This window comes from Coturnix japonica, chromosome 2 (assembly GCF_054131305.1).
Source record: "Coturnix japonica strain WE chromosome 2, WE-NBRP24, whole genome shotgun sequence".
NCBI lineage: Eukaryota > Metazoa > Chordata > Aves > Galliformes > Phasianidae > Coturnix > Coturnix japonica.
The window spans coordinates 54,908,560-54,919,469 of NC_140664.1; the positions used below are offsets into that span (position 1 = coordinate 54,908,560).

At 41.5% G+C, this 10,910-nt stretch overlaps 1 protein-coding gene across 2 annotated transcripts; it reads left to right on the forward strand.

Annotated features, from left to right (window-relative positions):
• The first annotated feature begins 110 nt into the window (after positions 1-110).
• On the forward strand, positions 111-10,561 carry MSANTD3 (Myb/SANT DNA binding domain containing 3). 2 transcript variants are annotated; one of them, XM_015855116.3, is made up of 4 exons: positions 111-433; positions 4,142-4,445; positions 4,536-4,584; positions 5,862-10,561. In XM_015855116.3, the coding sequence occupies exons 2-4, from the start codon at positions 4,173-4,175 to the stop codon at positions 6,269-6,271; spliced, it is 732 nt and encodes a 243-aa protein (XP_015710602.1). In that variant the 5' UTR covers positions 111-433; positions 4,142-4,172; the 3' UTR covers positions 6,272-10,561. The 2 variants fall into 2 exon arrangements, with proteins under 2 accessions (XP_015710602.1, XP_015710601.1); XM_015855115.3 differs by having other exon boundaries at positions 4,142-4,584.
• Positions 10,562-10,910: the final 349 nt, after the last annotated feature.

Sequence of the window (10,910 nt, forward strand, 5' to 3'; positions counted from 1 at the left end):
CGGGGCCGGCCCGCTGCTCGTTTCCTCCGGGGAGACGGCGATCCAGAGCGGGCTTTGCGGGGAGCTGCGGAGCGGCGGCAGCCGGCGGGGGGAGCGGAGCGGAGCGGAGCAGAGCGGGGCGGGGGCGGCGGCGCTTTGTTACCGGCCCGGGGGAGGCAGCGCGTCTCGCCGCACGGCGCGGCCTCGGCGGGAAGAGGGGCTGCGGTGCACGGCCTCCATCCATCCATCTGTTCATCCATCCCACCATCCCGCCGAGGTAGATGTTGCTGAAGCCGTGTGTCAGCCGCAGCCTGCATGTCCGCCCTGGGTGGAGCGTTCTCCTTTGTCGAGCTGGGAGCTGTTCTCCTGCCTCAGCCGAGCAGAAGAGGAGCTAGCGAGGAGACGGAAGGGAGCTGGAGTTGATGCGGGAGAAGTTGGTGTGCGGGGGAGTCTGGTAGGATCGCTGTTTATGGCTCTTTGGGGTGGATTTCGGGCGCTCCTTAGGGATGCCGACCTGCATCCATCGCCTTGCTTCGCACCAGCGGCTCTGCATGGCCTCTGCGGGCAGCAGGGCGACCCGTTTAGATGATATCTATCCATCTGTGAAATACGACATCGTATTGTACATAGTTTAACAACGCTTCGCAGATCTATAGGCAAAATACGGTCAATTTGAGCCAATAGATGATTTTGTTTGTTTGTACGACGGCATTGATTAATCGGTATTAAAATGGATAAAAGCACTCAACAGGTTCTGTTTGCTCATGATGTGTGACAACGTTTGTGTCGCTGTGGCGTTGGTGCTGGTAATGTGCACCTTCTCACAGGGTCAGGCCTGGCAAACACCGGGGGAGGAAGGACGCTGCTTGCTGCTGCTTCTGTCATTCACATGCAACATAAACCTGTTGTTGTGGCTGTGTTTGGTCGCGGCCTTTCCTGTGCCTTTCACCCTCAGACATTGAAAAGTACAACATCGACTGGTTTCCGGTGCTGCTAATTGCCAATTATGCTTAAATTGTCACCTGTAATTTAAGTTGGATAGATTTTATTCCTATTAGCTATTTCTGATAGTAAGCCTGTTGGCATTGGCAAATGACTTCCATGTTCACGCTGTGAGTGGCTGCAGTTTGCTAGTGAACTGTTATCTGTGTTTTGCTTCACATTTGGCTTTAGGCTCCCACCATAACCTTCTCTTTGCATTTTCTCATGGCTAAATACCTCGGGGACAGTCCATACCTTGTAGTCTTCAGGAGGAGAATTCCACACAGCACTTCAACTTATCAGGAGATGATGGGAGATGTTTTTGTTATGTTTAAATCAAGGTTTGTGTGAGAGAAGTACTTAGGAAGCTGGTTTGTTTTAATGCAAGTTATGAGTAGAGCTGTGCCAGGAGAAGATAATTAGGACTAAGTAATTCCTCACAGCACAGTGCAGTCTTGCAGCCTGGGCACCTGCTTGAGTCTGAGAAGCCTTCCATTCTTTTATTCTTAGAATTTGCACCGTGACTGTTCTTGAGTTCTTTTATGTATCATAAGCCACAATCCTATGTTTTTCACCGAAGGGACACAGGCACAGTGTGTATGTGTAGGAAGAATAGCTGGGAATGTATGTGAGGGAGGGAAAGACTAATATACTGTATTCTTCTCAGACCAGGGCCTACATTACCATTGGTAACTGTGCAGTGTTTGAGCTTCTAACTGGGGATCTCAGATGCTATTGAAATAAAAATAATAGCAGTAAGTGATACTTTGGGTACAAAAGTGATGCTTCAGTGTTTGCAGTATATTCAACTATGAAAGAGGAGCTTTTATCCTTTTATGTAAGGCATGAACACGTATGAAGTTACATTTAGAAGTGTTTTAAATATTCACTGATATCAGGTGATCTGTCAGTCTCTGTAGCGAAATATTGAGCACCTTTAGCACCTGGAATCCAGAAATCCAGGTATTATTAAGTTTAACCTTTTGAACTCAATTTCCAAAGCTGATAAACGAATTGTTATGCTAATTAAAGGGATTTTTTACAGGTAAATGTAATCATTTTCAGTCTGAGTTTCTTACATCCTTTCAAAGCTAGAAACAGGATTTACCTGCCTTAGTGGGAAATGACATCATCCCTTTTTGACCCTGTTTGTGGGACTTGCAAGTAAGGAGTTAAAAACACTGGTGTCTGCTATATCTTGTGTAAACCTTGGGGATGGAGATCTACGAGCAGCTGAAGAAAGGAGTGTTGGGCAGCATGACAGGCCTGTTTTGGCTAGACATTGTGGGAATAAGCAGATATGTGGTTTCAGCACAGAGTTCAGAAGGCCACAGTGCCAGCAGGGCGCTGCTTTTGGTAATAGCTTGTTAGCTTTCTATGTGTAAGTTGTTGTCTTCATGGAAAGGTGAGAATAGTTCTGAGTATTAAGATGTTTAGAGGAAAGGAATTATGAGGATGGTACAAAGAGAATGCAAGTGCAGTGCAGCTAAGGAAAGAATATTTGGGCTGAAAAAGAGGAAATGTGATGGTGACGTCTATCAAATGGTCAGGTAATGTTGTGAGAAAATTAGTGGAAACAGTGGGCAAAATACTAGAAAATTCATTCATTCTGGTCTTATGTTTACAACTCGTGGAAGCACTGCTTTGTTCATTTTTCATTCTTAGCTGAGAGTTCTGTGGTATCAGTTATGCTTTCCCTGTTGTGTACCTACACCCTAGGCTTAGGGAGACAGTTGGTAGTTAGACATGGTGTAAATATACAGCAGTGGTTTGAGCAAAACCAAAGCTCTTTTTAGCTCTGAAACCATAAGGAATAGTGACACACAAGCTTGCTCAGCAGTAAAGGGTGAAGGATCTCTTCTTTGCTGTGCGAATGGCTAAGCAGTGCCCAGAGTGTTTGTGGAGCTTCTGTCCTTGGAGCAAAAGAATGGCATGGAGCAGTTAGAGTGGGTCCAGAGGAGGGCCACAAAGATGATCACAGGGCTGGAGCACCTCTTGTTTGAGAACAGACTGAGAGAGCTGTGGCTGTTCAGCCTGGAGAAGGCTCCTAGGAGATGTTACTGCAGCCTTCCAGTATTTAAAAGGCTCCCACAGGAAAGCTGGAAGGTGGCTCTTTATCAGGGAATATAGTGATAGGAGAAAAAGTAGAAGAGGGTAGATACAGATTGGATATTAAGAAGAAATTCTTTACAATGAGAATAGTAAGGCTTTGAAACAGGTTGCCAGAGGGGCTGTGAGTGTGAAAGTGTTCAAGGCTGGGTGCAGCTTTGGACAACCTGGTCTAGTGGAGGAAGTCAGAGGGTCTGGAACTAGATGAACTTTAAAAGTCCTTTCCAACTGAAACTGTTCAGTGATTCTGTATGCAGAGATCTGGATGTGGACCTCAGCTCTCAACTCCGGGTGCCCCTTCTGGAGCAAGGGTTGGACTAGATGAACCCAGAGGAGGGCCCTGCCAACCTAAGCCATGCTGTGATTCTGTGACCTGTACCTTCAGAGCAGTTACTTTTCAAGATTAGTTCATGTCTTCTTGCAACCCCTGTCTTTTCTCAATATGCTGGTGAGGACCCTGCTTCCTCCTGGATATCGGTTGAACATGGGAGAGAACCAAAGTGACAGAAGTCTTTCAAAAGAGAACGTCATACTATCATTTCTCATAGAATTTCCGAGTGTTATAGAAAAGAGGAGAAATCAGTTGTATGCATTCAGTATGGACACGAGAGGGCCTTCAGTGTATCCAAGGCAAGACAAACCTACTAAAGGTGACTTTAGGCTTCAATCAGGAGTTACCAAGGGCTGGATTTTAGAAGGTATTCCACAGCTCAAAGTTTTGAAAACTCTCAGCATAGAGAAACAAGTTATTAAAAATAAGTTACTAAGTAAATTAAACACTACATGTTTTGTATCAAGGCACAAATTATTTTAAGCAGTATCTTCCTATCATTCTACACTTCATGTGTAACTGTAGCCACTAAATTAGCAGTAGAAGCCAACTTACAATTACTGTATCTAACTTGAATGTTTTATTATTTACCCTAGATCTGTGCGCAAGCTGTTCCAGTAAAGAGATTGTTTCGGAATCAGGGGTTATATTTAGCAGTGGTTTTGCTGAAACACAGTTTTTTGATACTGTAACCAGTTATAACTGGTGTTCTGATTCTTTCTTTTTCACGTTGTTTTTTAGGATTTCTGGCTTCTTGGAGAAACTCTAGAAGATGCAAAACGAAATAATAAAGCCTGCTAAATACTTCTCGGAAGTGGAGAAGAGCGTGCTGCTCGCACTAGTGGAGAAGTACAGATATGTACTTGAGTGTAAAAAAAGCGATGCGAGGACTATTGCTCTGAAACAACGCACCTGGCAAGCGTTAGCGCATGAATATAATTCACAGCCCAGCGTATCTCTGAGAGACTTCAAACAGTTAAAGAAATGCTGGGAAAATATCAAGGCACGGACAAAAAAGATAATGGCACATGAAAGGCGAGAGAAGGTAAAAAGCATTAGTCCACTTATAAATACTCACATCATAGGGAAGGAGAAGATTGCCAGCATAATGCCTGAGCAAATATACTTTTTGCAGAGCCCACCAGAAGAAGATTCTGAATATCAGCCTGATGCTTCTAGTCAAGGTATAAACATTATTGTGATGGCGCATGTCATTTTCTTTTGTCTGTGGTTTTGCTGCTGAGTCTCATTCAGTGGTCTAAATCTATCCACTTAGCTGTGACTGCTGGTTCCAGAGAAGTAATTTCAGAGCTGTGATATTATGAGACTCTGTATATTTCCTTAGCCTCCCCTCCCCCCAAGAGTTAAATAGAGGTTTGGGTCTTTTTCTTGTCTTTTAAACCAGTTATTGACACATCTTTGTAACAGCTTTGTAACAAGCATCAGATATTTTTGTCCTTTAATAAAGTATTGTTTTGTTGGGAAATAAGTAGTAATAAATAAATGAACAAATGAAAAGCTAACAGCAGCAAATTGATAGATAACTATCTGCTGCAAGAGTCCTGCGCAGGTCTTCCCTCATTTGTTTTCAGGAAGGACTAGTTAGTGTTTATTATGTGATGCTGCAGTGCACAATGAAGAATGGAGCATCTGTAAAGGCTGGATACAATATTGTTTGGCAAGCATATAGAGAAGAAGTAATACAAGAGTAAAAGAGAAGGTACCTGTAGTGCTTGCCTGCAGGCTTTACTTTGTCAGGAACATAGGAACATACACAGAAGACTGTTCTTGCTAAAAAGACATAAGCGATTTCATTGTATTTACCATAGGTGGTAATTTGGATTTGTAAAGGAATGCATTTGGAGAGCCATATTTGCAGTGCTTACTGTTTTATTCCATAAATAGTTTCTTTTCCTTCAATGGAATATATAGAACCTTCTCAATGTGAGAACAATGTGATTTTTTTCCCCCCCTAAATATTATACAACACTGTTTGTGGCATGGACAGTGACAAAGAAGGAGTAAGTAGCAGACTTCCTAGTATTTCTTCAGTCTGTTGGTGTTGATGTAGATGCAGCTCTTTACCCGCCACTCTTTCATAAAATTATTGCTGGTCACATAGAGATTTGGTTTTAAAATCTGCATTAAGGTTCAGCTCCAGGCTCAGGAACCTAAATTTAGATGCCCACTTACAGATGCCTATATTTGCTTTAGTGTTCTGAGCTCCCGTTACAGCCATAGAGGACTATTGACAGAGCCCAAAGTGGTTTAGTTCAAATCAATATACCCTCAGTGTTCTGTAACAGAACAGCATTATATAGTGGCTCCTGCCTTCTGTTACAGAAGTGTGAGGTTTAGATGTATATACCTCTGTAACTTTATTGTCACAAGTCTATGTTTCTCAAGGGAAAAGAGGGGGATACTATAATGCTTTTTTTTTTTTTTTCTTTATGTTTTGCAGAGTCATTTGTTGTCTCAAATAGAGAACTCTGTGATGAAGAGAAAGAGCTGATACATTTCCCAGTGTGTGAAGGTACCTCCCAGCCTGAGCCTTCATGTTCTGATGTCAGAATAGCAGCAGATAAGAACTACAGAAGTAAAGCATCTCAGGAAAGTGCTCTGAAAAAGATGCATGAGGAAGAACATCATCAGCAAATGTCGATTTTGCAACTGCAGTTAATCCAAATGAATGAAGTTCACGTGGCAAAAATACAGCAAATAGAAAGAGAGTGTGAGATGGCTGAAGAGGAACACAGGATAAAAATGGAAGTGCTAAATAAAAAGAAAATGTATTGGGAGAGAAAATTGCAGACCATCACAAAGGAATGGCCTGTATCATCCTTTAACAGACCCTTTCCTAATTCACCGTAGAACATGAAGTGGCAGAATTAATCTGACTGAGCACATTTATAAGTAATGCACACTGGAAAGAGGGTTTTCTAATGTGAATGTACAGTGGCAGAATAGGTGCCCAGCTGACAGTGAACGCGCTTTGATTCTTAACATTTGTGGCAACAATGATCAAGTCTACCAGGGGAAGACAGTATTGTTCAGTGTAGGTAATTCTGACCTGTGTAACTTCCCCTTGCAGAACACCCTGGCATCCTTTTGAAATTCAAGGTATTCTGGGCATTCATACATTGAGTGTTCTTTAAAAAAAAAGAAAAAAAGAAAGGTTTTGAACATCTGGTTACAGTGTTTATTTTTATTTCTGTCTCTTCATATCTACCATTTCCTGAATGAAGGCAGGGGTTAGAACTGCTCTCCTATTGAGAGAAAGGGCAATTAACAGTGATGCTCAGATTGTTACACTGAGGCACAGAAAAAGAAAACAGAACTTGTCCTTGGTTAATATGCAGTCCCTAAACCATTCTTCATAGAAGATGTGAAAATGAAGGAAGTAGCAAAAGGAACACTGTGGTAACTGAGTGCTTTTCTTGTGAAGAACAACAGTGATGTTTTCTAGCTGGCTGGCTGACTGAGGGAGTGGTATGTGATGTGACCTTCGTGTTCCATGAGCCTTGACCCTTATGAAGTTGTGAAGAAGGTGACTTCTTCCCCAACAGCCACTTGTCCTCTCCTTTCCAGGACTATCTCATATTCAAGTAGAGTGCTGAAATAGGATTCATTCATTTGAATCATTCAATCATTTGAAGCAGTGAGAAAAAAATGAACAAAGGCATCAATTTTCAGTGAAAATCCCAAGTATTCCATTGTTCTAAAGTATTTTCTGGTCACAGTGAATAAAAGCACATCCAGAGTAACCTATTCAAGTTGAGGTGTGGTACAAAACATTCTTTGGTTCCCAGCTGCACTCCTGTTTCTTCCCTGGATGTTATTTCTGGTGCAATTTGTTTTGGTGTTGGTTTGGGGCTTTTTGGTGGGTGGTTTCCTTTCCTTCCTTTGAACTGCTTTCCCTGCTGGTGATTCATCTTTGCTAGCACTGCCATTATCAACCACAGTGCTCACAGTGGTTAACACTGTGGTACATGCATGGCTCCCTTCAACATGCAAATACCAGCAAGCACATTGAGGATGATTAATTGCAACTTATTTTACATGACAGAGGGGAAAAAAAATAATAAAGGCAGTTTTTGCCAAGCTGCTGCAAGATTAAAAATAATAATAATGATGTATGAAATCTGAAGGCATATATACATATATATGTATGTGGGGTTTTTTTTAAAGTCAATTTTCTTATGAACTGGCAATACTGTGAGGTAGGACAATGATGTATGATAGTAGAGGCAAAGAAAAGAAGTGGATGGTAGTAAGGACCTTTGTATTCTGGGGTTGTACTCTGTAACCTGGAAGGTGAGTCAGCTGCTTGAGTGGTTATGGCAGTTGCTTAGGCATTATCCAGAGAAAGGAGACAAATGACATTTCCGATTCCTTTTACACTCCTCCTAAGTAAAAGTTGTTTGAAAGTCTGGCACTGAAACCATGTGCACTAAGGTGTCAAAAGTTGACAAATGGAGACAAGTACAGTACTGTGTAGAGAGCAGAAATGGAGAGACAATTCAGACCTAGACAGGATGAAGTAATCCAGGAAGTATATTGTGGTACTTGAGATGAAGGTAGTCCTGACCCCTGAAAGTTAAAACGTTGGCCCCGAAAGATTATTCTATGTTTTGTAATAAAGTTGCATGTATTCAGACTGTACTAAGTGGGAAATGCGTTGCATTTTGGTGTGTACTTGTTCTGAACCCCATAGTTACAGTCCTAAAGCTGAAAGAGATAACCTTTTATAACTTCATTTCCAAAGAATCATAGAATCATAGAATTACCCAGGTTGGAAAAGACCTAGAAGATCATCAAGTCCAACTGCAGCCTAACCATAGTACCCTAACTCTAACAACCCTCTGCTAAATCATATCCCTGAGCACCACATCCAAATGGCTCTTAAACACATCCAGGGATGGCAATTCAACCACTTCCCTGGGGAGCCTATTCCAGTACTTAACTACCCTTTCAGTAAAGAAGTGTTTGCAACATCCAACCATTTACCGCTGGAGCAAGGGATCTTGCTGCTTACCACAGACCCTCTTCATGATGCTCCTTCCTACACAGCAGAGATGCCTTTAGCCAGGGCTGTACGCCCAGCACTCTGGTACATTTACAGGGGATCACACGAGGGCAGGCATGAGGTGGGTGAATTATACAGGAATATTAAGGTAACATTTTTATTCAGGCAACTGAAGTCCATGACAAGTAGTTCTGTGGTTTCGTGTTTTGAGCTTGTTTGTTCAAAGCTATTTTTATGATGTGCTGATGCACCTAAGGCTTTGCTTTCATAACTGGCTCCCTTTTCACTTGAATTTTCATTCTCCTCTCAAAGCAACTAAATGTAAAGCTCACACATTGTCGCTCTTCCCAAACTTTGTCTCTAGTTGGATATTCAGAAATGTCTATGTGCAAATCAGTCCTAAAAAATCATGTGTACTAAAATTAATACACTTACACTAATAAAGTAAGCCAAGTAAGAAGATGATAGGATAATGTGCAGCAACTGTTAATATCATTTAAAAACCGTTACAAATGGCAGCTCTGTACATTTAATGGAAAGAAAGAATACCATTTGTTGCCATCCGTAAGCACAGAAAGATAATGAAAGTAAGCTTTGATCTCTGTATCTGCTATCAGAGAATAACTTTTCAGATGCTGATTGAAAGGGGACTTTGCTTCATAGGGTTCAAGTTTTTGTTTTGTCAGAGAATTAAACACACAAGAAAATGCTGATTGTCTTAAATGCATATAGAAATATGGACAGATTTCTGGGTAAGGAAACAAAAAAACTCCTAGCTGTGGCCCTGAGAATTTTGCTGCTCTGGTGACGAAGGCATTAGGCATCCCACAACACCATTAGTCATGTTAATAACAATGAGCAAATTAAAAACTCACAGTGCCAGTAATATGATAAAATGCTAGTACAGTTACAGAGCGAGCCGCAAGTGAGGACAGCTCCTGGCTGTCCTAAAAGAGAACTCTTTCTCCAACGTCACAGAATTCTGCCACATGGTCTTCACTTTTCCTGTTAAAACAGCCACAGGAAAATCAATAAATAAATCAGTAAAATAGAATTTAGCAAAAATCTGCTGCTTCTCCAGAAGAGCTGGCAAGAAAAGAAAACACTACACTATATGAATACATATATATTTAGGGAAAGAACTCTTGATGTAATAGAAAGAGAGCAAGGTAGATTTTTAGAGAGTCCTTAATTAAATAATGTTGTTTTTTTTTTCTTAATGTTGATTGAGAGTGTGTGTGTTCTTTTTGTTATTCGGTCCAGCTGCAGAATAGCTGTGTGCTTCAGTTTCTGACTGAGTGCTGGGGCACCTAATTAATCAAACTTGTTTGGCAACAGAGAAATAGGTTTGCATTCAGCACAACTTGAGATGGATTCTATTGCAGCAGCCTTCAGATATTTCTTCTCAGATGTAAGGGGCTGTTCTTGGACAGTCCTCAATCAGGAACTGGCATCGGATGCCAATTTAGTTGTAACTCACTATTCATACAGCGCTAATGAGGTGACATATAAGTTCTTCGTGCTCTGCCTATTATTTTGTCACGCACAAAACCCATATCTTTCCATTCAGTTACACTGTGGAATGTTGTACTGAGCAACAAACAGACCTGATGCTTCGCCTGCTATGTATTCTGTGCCACAGTGAAGCATGCAGGCAAAAATCTGACTTCTGTTTGGTTTTGGACTTTGAAAATTTTGTCCTGTTGTCCTCACTGAATTTTGCTTAAAATTGCTTTCTCCTAATAGACACCTTTGTATTCCTAGATAACTGTCCTTCAACTCAATGAAACTCAATGAAACTCTTGGCTTTAAAGCTTCTAAATACCAAACCTATGGACTGAATTGACACACGCATGATAAATTCCATTTATCTGAAAAAGAAACCTTGTACATACTGTCACATACTGAAACTTCAAATGCAGACTAGGGAGGTGATGTGATGGATTTGGTATTTAAGCCAGCACTGAAATTTTGGCAGGCCGGGAGTTATCACTGCTGACCTAATACAGAGGTTTGACCTCTCGACTGCAAGAACAATGATGTCCAATCCAAATATTGCCTTACCTCAAACTTTCTATCTAAAATGAGGTGTAATGAGAAATTCTTGCCAAATAAAGCAACGGTAGTTTCCAAAATGCATTTGTTTTGATTTGGTTTGATTTCAAGTGCTGCCTTGCCCAAGGGCTCTAAGGCTAGGCTTTATGGTGCACGCTGTTGTTGGCTGATTGATAGCATTTTGAGAATGCCTCCCAAACTAATTTTCTTCCGCTTCTCTTGACTGCAATTCTTTCATTACACTGTACACAGTGTGATGTGATGATGCTGATGGGACCATGGGTTCTCAAGTTGCCTGGCACCGAATGCCTGCCTCTTTTCCAATTACCACATCGACTACGGTGGATTAATTTGTGTGCAAATGAGGGGCCAGCAGGAGCAGCAGGAATTTTTGCTAACTGTACTGCTGAGATGCCTCGTCGTACCAAA

What these genes read in the sequence shown, in the direction of transcription:
- MSANTD3 (XM_015855115.3), top strand. Translation starts at nt 4,173, where the DNA reads ATGCAAAACGAAATAATAAAGCCTGCTAAATACTTCTCGGAAGTGGAG. An exon ending in GCCTGATGCTTCTAGTCAAG is followed by an intron (nt 4,585 to 5,861) that starts GTATAAACATTA and finishes TATGTTTTGCAG; the next exon opens with AGTCATTTGTTGTCTCAAAT.